General features: G+C 41.9%; 1 protein-coding gene across 1 annotated transcript in view; it reads left to right on the forward strand.

Moving 5' to 3' along the window:
* Nlrp2 (NLR family pyrin domain containing 2) overlaps positions 1-19,411 on the forward strand; it is a 49,390-nt gene that overhangs the window by 19,326 nt on the left and 10,653 nt on the right. The window contains exons 3-8 of the mRNA XM_036200330.1: positions 7,746-8,399; positions 8,526-9,501; positions 11,645-11,815; positions 13,858-14,022; positions 16,404-16,574; positions 17,570-17,740. Coding sequence (XP_036056223.1) covers positions 7,746-8,399; positions 8,526-9,501; positions 11,645-11,815; positions 13,858-14,022; positions 16,404-16,574; positions 17,570-17,740 — 2,308 coding nt within the window. The remainder of the gene's footprint in view (positions 1-7,745; positions 8,400-8,525; positions 9,502-11,644; positions 11,816-13,857; positions 14,023-16,403; positions 16,575-17,569; positions 17,741-19,411) is intronic.

Raw genomic sequence — 19,411 nt, forward strand, 5'->3', positions numbered from 1 at the left:
TCACATGTTCCATTGCTTTTTTCATGGTTTTTTGGCTTTCTTTAAGGGATTCATTGATTTCTTCCAAATTTTTGTTTGTATTTTTCTCAGTTACTTTAAAGTAATTTTTCATTTCCTCTTTAAAGGCCTCTAGCATCTTCATGATATTATTTTTAAGGTCACTTTCTTTTGCTTCTTTTACATTGTGATGTTCAGGTCTTGCTCTTGTAGAAGGGCTAGGTTCTGGTGATGCCATATTGCTCTTTATGGTGCTCATTTATTTCTGCACTGGCATCCTCCCACCTCTTTCTCCAATAGGTGCAAGAAGTGCCTGTGTCTGAGTGAGCTGCTATTGGTCCAATCTGTGCTTGCTTTGACAGTGTCTCAGGGGGCCACACTAGTTCCAAACTTAGCTCCTAGTCTAATTGGAGCTGGCAGATTCTGTATCTCAGGGAGCTATTCTTGATCCAACCCAAGCTAGCTGATTCTGAATCTCAGGGAGCAGCTCTTGGTCTAGTCAGAGCTTGTAGATTCTGTGTCTCAGGAAGCCTCTCTTGGTCCAATGAGAGCTGGCAGATTCTCTGTCTCAGGAAGCCACTCCTGGTCCAATGAGAGCTTGCAGATTCCTTGTCATGGGAAGTTATTGGGGTCACAGGCAAATGGGTATTGGGGTAGAGCTTGGGTCTTATAGATTGCAGGATTCAATGGGGGGGTTACTGGGGAGCTGCCTGCAGGAGTTTTCCCTGCTGGCCAGCAACTGGGGCAGAGTTGGGTGGGGGTTCCTAGGGACTGGCTGTGTCCCAGAGCCTGGGTCCTAGAGGCAGGACTCTCTGGGTGGGAGGAGTCACTCACCTCATGATCGATTGAGAGCTGGCAGATTCCTTGTCTCAGGAAGTTACTGGGGTTGAAGGTGGATGGGTATTGGGGTAGGGCATGGGTCTTGTAGATTGCAGGGTTTGATTTGGGGAGGGGGTGGTGTGGAGCCTGCCTGGATGAGTATTCCCTGGCCAGCTGGGGCAGAGTTGGGTGGGGTTCCCATGGACTGACCGTGACTAGAATGAGATGGAGGTTTTTTGATTGGGGTTGCATTGAATTTGTAAATTGCTTTTGGTAAAATTGTCATTTCCACAATATTTTACAAATCCATGAGTATGGGATGTCTTTACATTTTCTAGTGTCATTTTCTTTTTCATTCAATGTTTAAAGTTTTCATTGTAGAGGTCTTTCACTTCTTTGCTTAGTTTATTCCTAGATATTTTCTTTAGTGTATTGTGAATAGAAATGTGTCCATGATCTATTTCTTTGTTCGTTGTTGGTATATAGAAAAGCTATTGATTTTTGCAAGTTGGTTCTGTATCCTGCCACGTTGCTGAATTTTTTTAGCATTTCTAGAAGTTTTCTGATAGAAATTTTGTGATCTCTAATGTATAGTATCATGTTATCTGCAAATAAGGATAGTTTGACTTTTCTGTCCCTTTAATTTTTCTTTCTTATTTAATTCAGTTAGTACTTTGAACAGAAGATTGAGAGGGAGTGGAATAGTGGACATCCATGTCTCATTTCTGACTTCAATGGGATTGCAGTGAGCTTTTCTCCATTTAGGGTGATGTTGGCTGTGGGTTTTTCATATATCACTTTTATGATGTTGAGGTATGTTCCCTCTAGCCTTACATTCTCTAGGACTTTTATCATGAAGGCATGTTGGACTTTGTCAGAGGCTTTTTCTGCATCTATTGAGATGATTGTGATTTGTCTTTAAGTGAATAATTCCATTGTTAACTTCTGTATTTTGAACCATCCCTGCATTTCACGGTTAAGGCCAACATGGTCATGGTGTGTATCTTTTTTATGTATGTCTATATTCTGCTAGTAAATATCTATTGAGCATTTAAGTCTATGTTCATTGGGGATATTGGCCTATAGTTTTCTCTTTTGTTATGTCCTTATCAGTGTTGAGGTGATACTGGAAGCAGTTTATGATTGCTGCTTCTATTATATTTTTGGTCATGATACTGGAAGTAGTTTGGGTGCTCCTTCTATTATATTTAATGGATGAGCCACTGCTGCTGTAGTGACCAGCCTTAGCAGCTCAGGAACTGAAGGGGAGCCATGAGGTCAGCAGACTAGTCACACAATTGACGTTTTTTATCTGAGGGAGTAAAACTTAATTCTCTGGGGCCAGCAAAAAGGGAAACACACAGCACACATACACACACACATACACACACACACACACACACACACACACACACACACGCCTACCTACAACAGGTCAGGATCTCACCTATGGTGCTGATGAATGGCAAGCCTTTGGCAGGTCATAAAAACTGAAGAGAAGATGCAGAGTCATCTACTACTGAACAGGCAAACAATCACACAAGGACTTTCTTGAGGGACAAAGCTTAGTTCTTCCTTTTATTCTTTCTGTTGCTTGTTCTACTCTATTTTTCTGTTCTCTACTTCTACCCTGATTTTTTTTTCCCTTCTATTTTCTTGATGAGTTCTTTTAACTACTTCTTGATACCTTTTTTCTCTTACATCTTATATACCCCAGCAAAATCTTTCAAGCGATATAAAAATTAAAATGTGGTTACATTCTATTTTTAAGTGAATAATTACAATGAATACAGTAAAAAGCAGCATTTTTCATATTACTTGCATGATTAAACATTTTACATATTACAGGTGAGAAACAAATTATTCCCATGACTCACATACACTCACAGCCAAGCAAGTTATCAATTAACAGAGTGTAAGCAAGCAAGGTATTTTTCTCAGCCAGTTCTTTGACTGGCAGGCTGCACTTTGTGGTTACAAAAAAAGGGTTGTTTATTACTTATCTCAAAAGGTAATCTTAAGAAAATACTCTTTAAAAAATTACAAACATAAACATTTATATATATATATAAACAGTCAGCTCTACCTTAAATCTTCAGGGGCATACCCATTTATTAACAGTTTTTTTAATATCAGGAATCTTAGAACAGAAATAGGTACAAGGAATTAATCATCATCTTTGATCAGCAACCCGTACTAGCAAGAGAGGTACATCAGGCAGCAATAGCCAAGCTGCCATTGTTTTTGTTCCCTGACTTCAATGAATCCCTCACTCAACTATTAAAAATGAGCCTTTCAAAACTTTAAATTGTTCCCCAAGATTTTCTATCTCAAAGCTATTAACAAAAACATCTTAACCTTAAGTTATTATTTAAAGCTTTGTTTCAGCTATGATGCACACCAAAACCTGTGAACACTTCTCCTAACATTAAAATTAAAAGAACTTGTGCTAGCCTAGCTTCTGGGACTCTATTGTTTTCCTAATCATTAACCTTAATTCTGTGTTTTTAACTTGTCGTATCCCCTGATTATTTGGTTTAGGACTCTCTATTTTATTTTTGAGTCCTAATATTCTGTCTTTTGGTTGATTTCATTCTACTTGTAAGCATTTCCTTTGAGTTTCCTAGTTGGGATTTGGGGGGGGGGGGTTCAATTCCATCTTCATCTCAGCTTGAGTCCTCTTAAATTGCCTGAATTATTTCCATCAACCTTATGTTTGTATTCCTTTTGCACTGTGGGGTGGGGGCAATGACTCGGGCATTTGTTCTCAAGTTATCTCTCCTTAATTTCATTGAGCAGTTTCTGTGTGTCTTCTACAAAGTTCTTTAATTCTTTGAAATTCATGATTGTTCTTTTTAATTCTTCATTTAGGTAACTCTTGCTGGCAAACATTTCAACAAGAGTAGCAGGTATTAAGAGATAGAGGCTTGATCTTTCATATCATTGGCATTTTTATGATTAGGGCAGGAGAGGATGAGTGGGCATCTTGGACTTAGAGTTTGGAAGTTGCTTGAGGGGAATGAATTCAGGTGTACAGAGAGGATGGGGATAGTGTCCAAGATGTGCCTCTTGGTTCAAGCCTGGAGTGTGAGCATAGATCTGGCTGGGTAGAGATGTTGGATATGGCAGGAGAAGCAGCCTGTGGGTTGAGGTAGAGGAAGGGAGGATTCTGGCACAAGTCAGGGCACTGGATGTGAGACCCAGGCTAGATATGGTGAGTTAGGGATAAGGTATAAGATGAGGTGAGGTCAGAGAAACTCATTGGGCTGGATCCTGACAAAGGAGGTTGGATGTGTGGTTAGATGTAAAGATTTTATGAGGTACAGAAGAGACCTGTGGGTGGTGGCAGGTAGAGCAGGTAGCAGGTAGAGCAAGTCTTGGTGGAATCCTAAAGGGAGCCTTAGAGGTTGGTTGCAGTTTAGGCAGGGGGCACAAGACTGAGCTAGGTCATTGAATGTGGGACCCAGGCTAGATTTGGTGGGTTAAAGAGAAGGCATATGGAGACTCAACCTGGCTATAACATGGAAAAGGAGATGGGAGGTCTGGCTAGGTGAAGAGGTTAGATGTGGCACTGAAGAGAATTCTATTTGTATATTAACATTACTACTTGTTATATGTGTAGCTAACAAGGATTCTTCTACTATTCTGTAGACTGGTCATCTGATTGTTTCCTTGATTGCAGAAACTTTTGAACTTTATGCAACCCCATTTTGTCAGTCCTGGCTTTACTTCCTGACCACTGGGTGATTAACTGAATCCACCTTCCAGAAAGTGACTATATGAATCCATATCTTGAGATGTTGCCCTCTTCTCCTCCAACAACTTCAGAGTTTTGTGGATTCTTTTTTACCATTTTAATAATAATTTCACTAATCCTTTGGGAATTTCATATAATGTATTTAGATCATATTCATCCTCCTTCCCCAAACTGCTCCAAGACCCACCCCCACCTTCCCAACTTCATATTCTCTGTTTTTAACCCATGGAGTCAAACTTATACTGTCCAATTACTCAAAGGTATGGAGCCTGCCCTGAAGCATAGTCTACCTACCAGAGATCACACCCTTAAAGAAAACTGACTCTTCCACCCTCACCCTGGTAGCTATCAGTTTCCAATAGTTCCTCAACCTAGGGGTGGGACTTAGTGCCCACCCCAACTTGCTCACCACATCTCCATGTTGGGATTTTATCTGGCTTGAGCTTACACAAGACTCGTACATGCTGTTTAAACTGCAGTGAGTTCACACATGTGGCTTCTCTATCATGCCCCCAAAAACACTTTTCTTGTCAGTTATCCACCAGGCCTTCTAATCCCTGCAATGATCCCTTATCCTTGGATAGAGTGTGATGATATGAACGTCCTGTTTCAGGATGAGCACTCCTCACAATTTCAGATCTCATATCATGGTCTAATGCTTCTGATTTTCACCCTTTTGCATAATACTTTTATGAATTGTACAGAAGAAAAAGTTCCTTTATAACCATCTTGGTTTTTATTGCCTGGGTCCCTGATAATGAGAAAATTAGGGCAAAAATTAGAGTTTTGTTACACGCAGGTGTAGTTGGAAATTTTTCTCGTGTCCTGCCCGGCCTGCAGTCAGGACAAATCTCTCTCACCCACCAATCCTGCAGCTGCTCAGACCCGAGTAAACACACAGAGGCTTATATTATTTACGAACTGTATGGCCATTAGCTCAAGCTTATTACTAACTAGCTCTTACACTTAAATGCAATAGCCATGTCATACCTTAGAAGACACTACCTTTCCTTTGATTTCTGTGTTCTTTCGCCTCCGCCTCTTCATTACTCCCTGTCCTTGAAGGAGAGAAAAAGGGTGTCCCATTTAGTGAAGATTATTAAATATATGCCTACTCTCAGCACTTGGAGCAATTCCATGTTGCTTTAGTAAGAGCTACTCAACTGTAAAAGGTTTCCCTGACCAAAACTGGCATTGCTAAACTGGACACCAAGGTTAGATGCTTAGAAAGAAAATTGACAAGCACATTGTGTCTATTTAGCCAAATAACAGCAGTAACTTCCTCATGAAGGTCTGTCTTCCTGAGCCACAGACCTTTGACCAGGTTTACAACATAATACCAGATTTTAATTTCTTCTGATGGAGACAGTATCAAGTCAATCAGAAATCAGGAATGGAGAAGTGGCTTAGTTGTTAAGAGCACTTGCTGCTCTACCAGAGGTCCAGAGTTCAGTTCTCAGAACCTACATCTTACTAGCTCACAACACTCTCTCCATCTCTGTGGGGTCTGATGCCTCTGGCCTATGTGGGCATCTGGAAATAACTAGATTCAGATACATATACACATAATTTAAAATAATTTTTAGAACATTTTAAAATTCCAATCAGAAAGCATTTGGTTTGCATGCCATTATTGCATGCTGACACTGCCCTGGCAGAGCGTTGTTATGACAGGCAGGATCCACAGCTGGGTAAAACCAATGATGATGACTGTCCCCTAACACTTACATCATAGTAGTCTCCAACACTATGCAAGCTTGAAGCAGAGAATGAGTTTCCAGAACGGTGTCAGTTTGATTTGCCTTGCCACAACAGTGTGTGGGTCTTATGTCTGGTTCTGGTTAGCAGCCAAGAGTAGTGGCAATAAACTTGTGCTGATTCAGAAGGCTCTAGAGCCTCACTGGGCAATAATTTATGAGAAACACACCTCTAACACTGGAATTTCCATTTAATCCTATGCATTGAGGTTTTCTATAACATTTTTAACACTATCTGTATAGCCCAAGTTAGCTTGGAATTGCTATCAGCTAAAGTTCATCTTATCCAGCCTCCCAAGTGATGAAATTATGACCATGCAACACCACACTCAGGGTGCACTGAGTTTGAATATAGCAAATATGTCTTACAACAGCTCTCCAGAGCAGAGGCATCTTACTTGGCAAGAGAGCTGTGTACTCTTTACTCCCTATGAACTACCCATTGTACTTCCAAGCTTACAACTTGAGCAGAATTTGCAGTCCTAGAAATACTGGGGGGAGGCATCAGAAACCTGAGAAAAACTAAGATGATCTTAGAAGGAGAAAAGTTAGGTGTGATTAAAAATAGGAAAGAAAATGCCCCAAGCCACAAAGAGGAATAAGAGGGATGGTACGAGCATAGAGGAATATTCAATGCACTTAAGTGAGCACATCCATGTATGAATGTTTGAGGTGTGGTATGTGCATGAGTGTGCACACATGAGATCACCCATTGTATACATGTGAAAGCCAGAAATTGGCATCAGGCATCTTCCTCTATCCTCTTCTACCTTATCTTTTGAGATATGGTCTCCCACTGGATTCAGAACTTTGATTAGCTAGGCTGTCTGCCCATCAAGACTGAACTCAGGACCTCATGCTAGAAAACTTTACCAACCGAACCATCTCCCCAACCCTTGTATGAAAATTTTAAATGGTAAAGAGAATCGAATCATGCTCAACAAAGAGGTCACTTTCCCATCAAAGCAATTTCCATGTTTTTATTTCATCAGACTAAAATATAAATAGGGACTGGACAGATGGTTCAACAGTAAGAAACGCATACTGTTTCTTGCAGAAGACCTGAGTTTGGGTCCCAGCACTCATATTAGCCCACTCTCAACTACCTGTAACTGCTGCTCCAGGGGATCCAATGCCCTCTCCTGGCATCTATGTGCACTGCGCTCATGTGTACATGCCTACACATACTCATATACACATAATTAAAGCTTTTTTAATTATTTCAAATTGGACCCTTTTTAAAGTACATTTGCAAAAGAAAAGATTTCTGCATCACATTTTGCTGAAATGACTTGGATTAAAGTTGGTCTTTAAGAGGTGTGTTTCTCATTTTCCTTTCCTACTTTATGCAAGGTAATTTTTCACAATAACCAACTATGTTCTGTCTATCTATCTCTCTATCGTTGATGGGAAAGAACACAAGCATAAAAAGAGCTGGTTGGATAAATACAAAGGTGAATGGAAGTATAATTTCTGGCCTACATGCAATGAAAACCTCTACATAGAGACTGAGAGCTACAGGACACTCGTGACATTATGCAATCCAAAGGCAAGAATGCCATTTGCTCATGTAATAGTGTTGCATGGCCCTCCACGTTCTGGCAAAACCACAGTGGCCAAGAGGCTAATGCTGCAATGGTCAGAGAGCAAGCAGGCCCAGATGTTCCCATGTGCCTTCTACATCAGCTGCGGGGCACTTAACGAAACTAGACCTTGCACTTTCATACAGCTCCTCACCATGGAAAATCCCTCGTGGAGAAAGTTTGTGATAATGTCCCTAGTCATGGAAGAAAACTTCTTGTTTGTGGTGGATGGTTTGGATGAGCTGAAATTCCCAGCAGAAATCCTGATGCATGACATCTGTGAGGACTGGAACAAAGAGAAGCCTGCAGTCGTCCTGCTGAGCAGTTTGCTGCAGAGGAAGATGGCACCCCATGCCACACTGCTGGTAACCACACGAACACAGGCTTTACGGCAAATCTACCTTATAATAGATCAGCCCTTCCTTGTAGAAATTCAGGCCTTCTCAGAACAGGAGAGGCAGAAATACTTTCAAATATTCTTTAAAGGTTTGAAGTATACCAACCGGGCACGTGGCTATGACACCACCCAGCAGGCTGCCGCCGCAGCGCCTGACGCCCAGCAGGCCGCCGCAGCCGCCCCCGAGCAGGCCGCCGCAGCCGCCCCCGATGCAGAGCAGGACAGTGGTGATGACGGTGCCCAGCAGGGCGGTGGTGACACCACGGAGAGCGATGACCAAAGGGCACTAAGAGCTTTCAATGCACTAAGGGGCAATGCGACTCTCTTCCACATGGCCTCACTTCCTTCTGCATGTTCGATATTCTGCGTCTGTCTGGATCAAGGGATGAGGAAGAGGAAAGACCTTGCTCTGACGTGCCAGACCCATACCTCTATGTTCCTGAACTTCCTCTTCAGGGTCTTCTCACCAGAAACCTACGAAAGCTATTTGAAAACCCAAATCCAGAGCACGTTCAGGAAACTATGTATCCTGGCTGCTGATACTCTGTTGGAACAGCTGCCTGTGGTCTGTGAAGAAGACTTGTTCAGATTAGAAGTGAACCTGAATTATTTGCATTTTTTTGAGTGCAGGAATATCATTGATCGGAAGGAGAAGAGCAACTGCTACAACTTCTTCCACCTCAGTGTCCAGCAGCTCATGGCTGCCATAATATTTGTTCAGGAACTTGAGAAAGAAGATAGCGATGTCTCTAAATACAGTATGCAGAAATTGCTTTCTAGGGAAACAAGATTAAAGAACCCCAACCTGTCAGGAGTGCTACTATTTGTATTTGGACTCTTGAATGAGACTCGACTTCAAAAGTTGAGGACCTATTTTGACTTCCAAATATCAATCGGGGTCAAGAGGAAACTCCTGGAATATAAGTCGGAGAAAAATGAACCTTTATCATTACTGATAGATCGACAAGAGATTTTGTCCTGTCTCTATGAATCTCAAGATAAGGGGCTTGTGAAGGAAGTCATGGCCATCTTTGAGGAAATGTCCTTAGATTTGAAAACCAGCACGGACCTCATATGTGCTTCATTTTGCCTCAAGAATTCTCAAAATCTGCATACAGTGTCCCTACAAGTGGCAAAGGGGATCTTCCCAGAAAATGATGCTATGTTGGAGTCCACAGCTCAGTGTCAAAGGTAAGAACCCTATTTTCCTTTCTGGCTTCTTAATGGTGCTTGCACCCTCCAGCTCATCCAGTGTTTTGTAGTAAAATGTTGAAGTCTCTCATTCTCTGTAGCTCAAGGTAGAACATTTTATACATGCTGGCCTGCCTTCCTACTTAATAAAAGTGAAAATGATGGTATGATTAAAGATGCCAGCCTGAAAGCTAAACATCTTAAGACCTGTGGTCTCCTGCCTGTTGATGAGCAAGTGTTTGATTACTTTCCTTATGGTGTATTCATAATTTTACTTGATTCTCTGGCAGTACCCCCTCATCTCCCTGCCCACCATCTATGTTTAAACCCTTTCACTCGTGGATACCCTACTTCCACTTTTATGTCTCCTGTGTTTTTATTAGACTTACTGTGTATGTGTGTGCAGAGGCTAGATAGCTTGTTCTCAGAGGAAACCAATTCTCTCCTCTAATTGTGTGTAGCCTAGAAATTGAATTCATCAGGTTTGGCAGGAAGCTGCTTCTCTCGGTGAGTCATTTTGCCTGTCCTCATATTACATATGCTCTGTTTTCCTCCCCCTTTTTGCTTTCCCACTCATAGGGCCTTTCCTAGTTTTCCTAAGGATGTAACATCATTAGCCATCAGGGGATGGAAATTAAAAGTATACTGAGGTCTGTGGAGAGATGGTTCCACAGTTAAGAGCACTTGACTGGTCTTCCAAAGGAGCTGAGTTCAATCCCCCAACACCTTCATGGTCTTCGTGATGCTTACAATTGTCCATAACTCCAGTTCCAGGGGATCTGGTGTCCTGTTTTGACCTCCATGGGCTAGCCATGTACATGGTGCACAGACATACATGTAGGCAAAACACTCACACACAAATCGTAAATCTTCAGATCCATGCATTCTGCCTTACCCTGCCATCACCTCATACCTTTCTTGGCCTCAAGCTCTATTTCAATATTCAAGTTGTCTTTTTTAATTGCTATCTATAATAAAACATTCAATATGTGTCCTTCTGGTTCAGTTTACGTTACTTTACATAGTGTCTCCTGGTTCCCTGTGTTAACTGAAAATGATTATAGCACATTGTTCTGTAAAGAAAAATTAAATCGTAACAGTTGAAGGAAAATGGATGGAATTGAAAATTACTAAGTCAAGAAGCCAAATTTCAGACAAATATTGTGTTTTCTCTAATAAACTGATTCTAGATTTTAATTTTTGTATGTGTGTGTGTATATACACATGTGGAGGGTTAGGTTATAAAAGGATAAAAGACTATATTGATTAAATTTTTTCAAGTGAACCCAAACTGCAGTCACCTAGGAGAAGAGAACATAAATTAAGGATTGTCTCTATCAGACTGGCTTGTAAGCAAGTCTGTGAGACATTTTATTCTGGTTGGTAATGATGTGGGAGGTCTCAGCCCACTGTGGGTGGTTTCATTCCTGAGCTAGGAGTCCTGGGTAGTAGTTTAAGAAAGCAGATTGAGCAAGACAGTGAGCAGTGTCCCTCCACGACCTGTTCTTGCCTTGAGTTCCCATCATGGTTCATAAACTATGATTGGGAAGACAAAAAACAAATAAACCCTTTACTCCACAAGTTGCTTTTGGCAATGGTGTTTAATCACAGCAGCAGAGAAGCAAAGTAGACCAGGCATCATGAAATGGAAAGATATCTTACAAGAAGAAATGCATGCAATATAATATATGTTGCATGGAAACATAAACTATTTGGGAGCAAAGGGGACCAGAAAGAAGCAGGCAGGTGAGTGGAGTCGAACAAAGTATAGGGGAAATGCCATAACAACCATCCCTTTGGATGCTGATATGAAAGATGAATTGCAAAACCTTCTGTAGAAACTATGGAGATCCTTAAATCACTTAAAGCAAGGCAAATGTAAAGATCTAAGTTTAGATCTCAGATCCCACACAAAGGCACTAGGTAATAAGTAACGCATGCCTGTAATCTCAGCGATGACAGAGTGGAGACAGGTGCATTCCTGGAATCTTATGTCCTGCTAGCCTGGTCTACTTGGTAAAGTGTCAAAACCGTGAAAGATTCTGCCTCAAGCAAAAGGTAGAAAGTGCCTGAGGATCCCAAGGGGCGTGTGAGTACACATGAATCCACATAGAAATGAAAATAAGTCTCTTTGTCTTTGTAGCTCTCAGAACAACCAACACCTGCTAGCTTTCTGGACAGACTTCTGTGACTTGTTTAATTCAAATAAGAAACTGGTCTTTCTGGATATCAGCAAGAGCTTCCTCAGCATCTCCTCAATGAAGATTCTGTGCGACAAACTGTCCTCTGCTCCCTGCCGTCTCAAGAAAGTGCTGTAAGTAGGATCGGATCTCCAGAGAGATCCCCCTAGCATATGACCAAAGCTCTCACATTTTAGTGCTAGAAGAAATCCTGTTCATTGTAAAATGGTGAGCAGTGTCCCGGACCTCCACATGCCAGGTGTCAACAGCAGTTCCTATCTTCAGTCATGAGATATCTCAGTGTCTGCAGGTGTCATCTAGTACCCCAGGGGACGCAGAATTGTAACAGGCTGGAAGTTGCTGATGTAGAGAGATAGAGAGCAGTGTGCTTAAGGCATGAGCATGGAAAGTCAACTGGGCAAGATGTGTGCATCCATGACCAAAAAAAAACATATATGCAAATGAGTGAAATTGGAATGAAGGGTGTCAGGGTAAAATATCGACAGGGGAAAGGTAAATATGTAGCTTAAATGCATGAGTGCAGAGTGTGAAAACTTTTCAGTCTTCCTTAATGTTCAGTTGTGGATTGTGTGCCTAGAAGGTTTAAATCTAGAAAGGTGTGAGTCACAAGGGTTTCAGGGAAATTTCTTTAATTTGACATGTATGAGGTTTTTCTCTGTATGTATGTACACACCATGTACATGCCTGGTGCCAATTGGAGATCAAAAAGGGACATTGGACCCCCTGGAACTAAAGTAACAGACAGTGTGAGCCACCCTAATGGGCCCTCTGCAGAGTAGCTAGCGCTCTTAACCACTGAGCCACCTCTCTGAAACCTATTATTCTTTCTTGGTATATAAGAATAAGAACTCTCATCCACTAAGGGAATGCACTGGACAAGGATTCTGACTCTAAATACAATAGAGCACCTCACAGTCTTCCTCAGAACAAGGCGTTTGTATAAAGGTATCCACTGGTAACCCTTCAAAGAAAATGGACGTTGAATTCCCCACCCCCATCCAAAAAAAATGGCTTTTGTGTAGAAGATAGCTTGTGACTTAACTCTCCTTTTGTAGATGTTGGAAATGACTAAAGAAGCCAGGACTTCAGATTGTTTCCATTGACCAACAGTTCTCTTTAGAAACTGAGCTTTAGTTGTGATGAGTAAGATATGGAAAGTAGTATATGCCACAATGTTGCCATAGTAGCAACATACATAGTCCATCTTTGCTGAGAAGACTTGGGGTGAGTTGGAGGGGGTGGTTTAGAGACAGGGTCCAAATATGTAGCCTTGGCTTTTCCACAACTCCCCTGTAGACCAAGTTGACTTCAGACTTCTGACAACCCACCTGCCTCCTGTGTGCTGGGATTATAGACCAATGCCACCACTCATGGCAGGAGAGCATAGATCTCCCATGTTCTCCCACATAAAACAGAAAATGGCTTGTTTCACACAATATAACCTTGATTTCTATCTGTTTTTATAACACCATCTCCAGGGGATCTGATGCCCTCTTCTGGACTCTGAAGGCAGCTGCACTCAGACATGCATATACCCACACACATACACAGGCACAGACAGACACATACACACATCATCACAGGATTAAAAATAAATCTTTTTTAAATCTATCTTGTGGAGAGAATACCATATGGTTGCACATCTTGCCCAAAATCTGCATGTTTCTAGATCATTTCTGGGGTATAGGATTGTAGCTATGAAGTCAAAGATGGTAGCTGTATGAAATGATGGATATGTTAATTGGCTTGATTGGGTCAATTATCTCACAAAGTGTGCATATAACAAAACAATTTTGTATGGCTTAAATACAACTCTGTCAACAATTCCTTGAGGAATGGGGTGGTTTAACGTAGGGGGAAGCTAAAATTTAAACATACTGCATACCTTTGTATCTGTTTATTGTAGAGGTATAGAAAGTCCAAATCTCATCTTTTTAGAAGTTTTTGTTACATTTATTTATGATTGTGTTGAGAGGCAAGTGATGCCTATATCTGTGTGAATGGAGGCCCGAGTACAACATGCCAAATTTGGCTCTTTCCTTTTATCATGTTGGTCCCAGGGATCAAACCGAGATTGACAGATTTGGTGGCAAGTGCCTTTTTTCACTGAGCCATATCACCAGCACTCATCTCCTCTCTGTATTCTTTTCCTCAGCCTCAAGGACATTTCCCCGGCTGATGCATTCAAGAAATTGTGCCTCGTTTTTAATGGTTATGAAACCCTATCGCATCTGACTCTGAAAGGTGACAACCTGAGCACCATTCTTCCCTTGCTGTGTGAAGTTATGAAACATCCAGCATGCAACCTTAAGTTTCTCAGGTATATCTCTTCATCCCTAAATGTCTGGTCACATGAAACTATCTTTGGTCTTCCTATATAGCAAAGAAAAATTGCTTTTCTTAAAAAAAAAAAAAAAAAAAAAAAAAAAAAAAAAAAAAAAAAAAAAAACACCACTTAGGGCACATGGACCAGAAGATGGACAGAGAGAGAGAGAGAGAGAGAGAGAGAGAGAGAGAGAGAGAGAGAGAGAGAGAGAGAGAGAGAGAGAATATAAAATATATATGACAACCCTGTGACCAAGAAACCTCTAAAGTCTGAGTAACAATCCTATCAGATCATTTGTTTATGGTTGTAGTTACATTCTTCTTGGGTCATGATTCAGAATATGAGCTTGAAGACCCCTATCTTCCAAACAAAGACAGACTTCTTCAGAGCATCAGCTAAGCCCATCTCTGGCATCTCCCTTGATGAAAATGTTCTCTGCTAGAGATACCACCACCCCCATCCTGTGGTCCATGGAACCTAATATGACCACCTGAACCAGCAGCAGGAACACAGTATAAGACCACAAACAGTGCCTCTGTCTTCCCTGGCATGTGATATTCACCCATTTGAATAAATCTTAACATGCATCCCATAAGGACTTGGAGATGAGGTGAAACAAGTCATAGACAAATTATAACTTCTGTCAATACCGTCCATGGCAAATGACTCATTTTCTTTTCCAGAGTGGATTATCTGTGAGGGAAAGTTATTTAGGACTCAATTTTTATTTTAAGTGAATAAGCTAATGCCTAAAATGAATGGAAATTCCATGTAAGTTCAATGCATGTAATTTTTGGAAGTAAATATCAGTCTACATAACATGCCAATACCTTGATTTAATTTAGTTACATAGCTACGGCATAGGCTCAGAGAGGCTCTTTGTCATCTTTAATACTTTTTACCTGTGTGACAGATATCTCAGTTACCAACTTTAAACATTTAAAGTAAAGATATAGCTGTTATTTCCAACATAAAAAAGTGGAGATAATAAATGTCTGTCACATGAGACTGAGGAGACAGAGTCAAAAGGGCTGTAAGTTTGAGGTCACATAGTGAGACTCAGTCTCACAAATAACACATGGAGCTAGGTTTGGTGGTGCATACATTTGATCCAAGGACTTGGGAGGCAGGTGAGGTGGATCTTTTGAATTTGAAGCTAGCCTGGTCTACATAATGAGTTTGGGGCCAGTCAGGGCTACATAGACCCTCTCTCAAAACTATATCTATATATTCATAAATTCATGACAGTACAATTAGCGCTGTACCTCTGCACATGAATGTGGGGCCATCCACTAAGGTATAGATAACCTACCAGTGGCCCCAACACCAAAGAAAAGGTGACTGTTCCTCCCCTAGCTGCCATCAATTGCCGATATCTCTTCGGCTAAAGGTGGGGCTAAAGGAAGATGAATTGTGGAAGAAAATTTGAGTTGTCAGGGCTGGGGATTAGTAGAAGATGTGAATGAATAAGGTGTGTGTGTGTGTGTGTGTGTGTGTGTGTGTGTGTGTGTGTGTGTGTGTGTGTGTGTGAGAGAGAGAGAGAGAGAGAGAGAGAGAGAGAGAGAGAGAGAAATATTAAAAGAATAAAACTTTGAAACAGAATTTCACTGTGTAGTTCTGACTGGCCTAGAACTCACTATGTAGACTAGACTGGCCTGGAACCCTTGGAGATCTGCCTGCCTCTGCTTCATGAGGGCTGTATTAAAGGCATGCTAGGAGCCAGGCAGAGGTGGTGCACGCCTTTAATCCCAGCACTCAGGAGGCAGAGCCAGGTGGATCGCTGTGAGTTCTAGGCCAGCCTGGGCTACCAAGTGAGTTCCAGGAAAAGGCGCAAAGCTGCACAGAGAAACCCTGTCTCAAAAAACCAAAAATAAATAAATAAAGGCATGCTAGATAAAAAAAAAAAAATTGTGTACGAGAGACTGAAACTTGGTGAACCTAGGCAACTAGACCATATTTATGTATTCAACTGAGAGAGGGAGACCACAAAACAGGCCAAAGAGTACACACACTGTGCTCTTGAACAACTAGGGAGTAAAACATTCATTCCTACAATGGGAAAGAAAACTTAAGTTTATCCATGGGAAGTTCAACCAAGGAGAGCAGGCTTGATCAGAAACAATCTGACCACACTAACTAGCCCCAGTCAGTTTCTGTTAGCTTTTCACAAGCTTGATTTGATGCTTTGTTAGCTTTTCACAAACCTGATTTGATGTTTTGTTAGCTTTTCACAAGCCTGATTTGATATGATTTTGCTGTGTCTTGTAACTTATTCTTTTACTTTGGCTCACTATACACTTACTGAACTCACTTAACTGGAAGAGTCACTATTCTCTGGACCATTCAGAGCATACTCATTCTCGTTTCTCCCACAGTCTATGTTCTTATCCTACTGGTATTCAGAAATGGGATGACTTCTTCCAGGCCATCAAAGTCAGACAATCCCTGACATGTCTGGACCTCACAGACAATGAACTCTTGGACAAGGGTGCCAGGCTGCTGTGTAAGACGTGGAAGCAACCGAACAGCACACTGCAGAGGGTGTCGTAAGTATCTCCTCTCTTCCTGTGGAGCATCTCTTTGGAGTCTGAGCTGTAGAGAGGAGAGACATAGTTGACATCACACTTACCAGGCAGTCTATTTGAGTCCACCTATGCAGATATCTGCTTTGAGTTTTTGACTTTGCATCAAGCATCTTGCTCTTCTCATTCTTCTTTTATTGAGAATTTCATACATGAATATATATATATGTCATTTGATAAATTTCATTCCCTGCTTTCTCTCCTCTGAATTCCCTCCATCCCGTCACCATTCCCTACCAACTTCATGTGCTCTTTGCTTAAACCCACTGAGCACTGGAGTTGGACAGTCTACTAGAGCATGGGTCACCTCTCAGAAACCACATCCCTAAGGAAAATTTGCCTCTCCCCCCAGCATCCATCAACTGCTAATAACTCCTCAGCTGTAGGGTGGTAACATGAGCCCCTCCCTCATCCATGCTGAGATTTTGGCTGGCTTGGTCTTTATGAAGGTCTTATGATTGCGTTCTTCATTCTAAATCCTTCGTGTGATCACAACTGTATGATAGAATCAACAAGAACTTGATTTTACCTTCTGGAGTCAGCTGAAAATGTCCTCTCCCATTTTAAGAGCTGTATGAGTTTTTTGTTGGTTTAGGTTTGGGGTTTTTGTTTAGGTAGGATTTTTTTTTTTTTACAGTTTTGAAAATGCATGTGTACCATGCATACTGACACTCTCACGCCCACCTCCCAGTCTATCCTCCTGACCAAGCTCTCTCATTTGTACCTATTCATTTTGTGACCACCAAGATTAACCGGGGCCATCTGTGAGACTGAGTTTGAAGCTATGTGTTGAAGCCTGGTGGGCTCAACAGAGGAGACACAAATAAGCAAAGTAATTCTCCTTCTCCTAAAGTCTATCCATAGACAATGGTTACTAGGTAAATGGTGGGGCTCTGTGAGACTCTCCCTTACCAGGCTGGTTGTTAGTAGAGCCAATCCTGTGTGTGATTCATATGCAGGTTGGAGAACTGTAACCTCACTGAAGCCTGTTGCAAGGACATCTCTTCCATTTTGATGGTCAGCCAGACTCTGACACACCTCAATCTGGCCAAGAACATTCTTGGAGATAATGGAGTGAAAGTCCTGTGTGAAAGCTTAAGCTATCCCGAGTGCAAACTAAAGACCCTGGTGTAAGTCGCTGCCTACAGACATTGGAGGGCTGCACACACACACACACACACACACACGCAAGTAGTATCCATATGAAAGTAATTCATGATTATTCTAACTGCCAGAAATACGCTAATGACTTTCCAGGTAAGAATGACATAAGAAATGGCATTGGCTGGGGATGCATCCTAATGCTAACAGTTAAATATAGTATAAGTAAAGCCCTGACTTCATTATTCCCACCATTTTAGAATATGAATATGTGATGTTAATGTTCTATAGTGAGTTGAGAGGGAGATCTGGTTTCCAGATCTGATTTCCTTTTTTTATTTATTTTATTATTATGTGTTTTAATTTTATACATCAGCCATGGGTTCCCCTGTCCTCCCCCCTCCCACTCCCACCCCCACCTTCCCCCTAGCCCCTCCCCTCCATTCCCATCTCCTCCAGGGCCAAGACACCCCTGGGGATTCATTTCAACCTGGTGGATTCAGTACAGGCAGGTCCTGTCCCCTCCTTCCAGGCTGAGCAGGTTCCAAACAGCCAGCTCATGCACTAAGGACAGGTTCTGGTCCCACAGACTGGGTGCCTCCCAAACAGTTCAACCTATTCAATTGTCTCACTTATCCAGAGGGCCTGATCTAGCTGGGGGCTCCACAGCCATTGGTTCATAATTCATGTGCTTCCATTCGATTGGCTATTTGTACCTGTGCTTTTTGCAATCTTGGATTCAACAATTCACACTCTTACAGTCCCTCCTCTTTCTTGACAGTTGGACACCTGGAGCTCCACCTGGAGCCTGGCTGAGGATCTCTGCATCCACTTCCATCAGTTATTGGATGAGAGTTCCAAGACGACTGTTAGGTTTAGTCATTTGATCACCAGACTATGTCAGATCAGGCTTTCTCTCGACCACTGCCAGCAGACTACAGAGGATATATCATTGTGGATTTCTGGGGACCTCTCCAGCACTCTGCCTATTCCTGTTCTCATGTGGTCTTCATTTATCATGGTCTGCTATTCCTTGTTCTCCCTTTCTGTTCTTGATCCAGCTGGGATCTCCTGCTCCCCTAAGCTTTCTTTCCCTCAAATTTTGCCCTTCATTACTCCCACTGTCGTCCAGGTTGTTCATGTAGATCTCATCCATTTCTCTGTCATTGGGTGATCCCTGTGTCTTTCCTAGGGTCCCGTTTTTTAGGTCTGATTTCCTTTTTATTTGAGACAATGTCTTACATATCTCAGGCTGGCCTTGCCCATACCTATCACCTGTGTTTTAAGGATGTGCCACCATGCCTGGTTTTGTTGTTGTTGTTGTTGTTGTTGTTGTTGTTGTTGTTGTTCTGTTAATTTTTTGTAAAGTATGACCCACTGAGCCCAATTAGCACTGCCAACATGCACATGTGTGTAGGATCATCCACTTGGGGCATGGACAACCTATAAGAAGACACCTCCCAAAGGACAGTGACTCCCTCCCACAACAGCCATCAATTACCAATGTCCTCTAGCTAGGGGTAGGGCCTTGAGCCCTCTCCCATAGATGCAGCATTTTCAGCTGAGCTGGTCTTCTGTGGGTGACCACGGGTGCTGTGACTTCCTGTGTGCCACAGCCATGTCATGTCCAGAAGATCCTATTTCAGAGCATCCTCCCTATCCTCCAGCTCTTACATTGTTTCTATATTTTTGAGACAGGA

Source organism: Onychomys torridus, chromosome 1 (genome assembly GCF_903995425.1).
Source record: "Onychomys torridus chromosome 1, mOncTor1.1, whole genome shotgun sequence".
NCBI classification, from domain to species: Eukaryota; Metazoa; Chordata; class Mammalia; order Rodentia; family Cricetidae; genus Onychomys; species Onychomys torridus.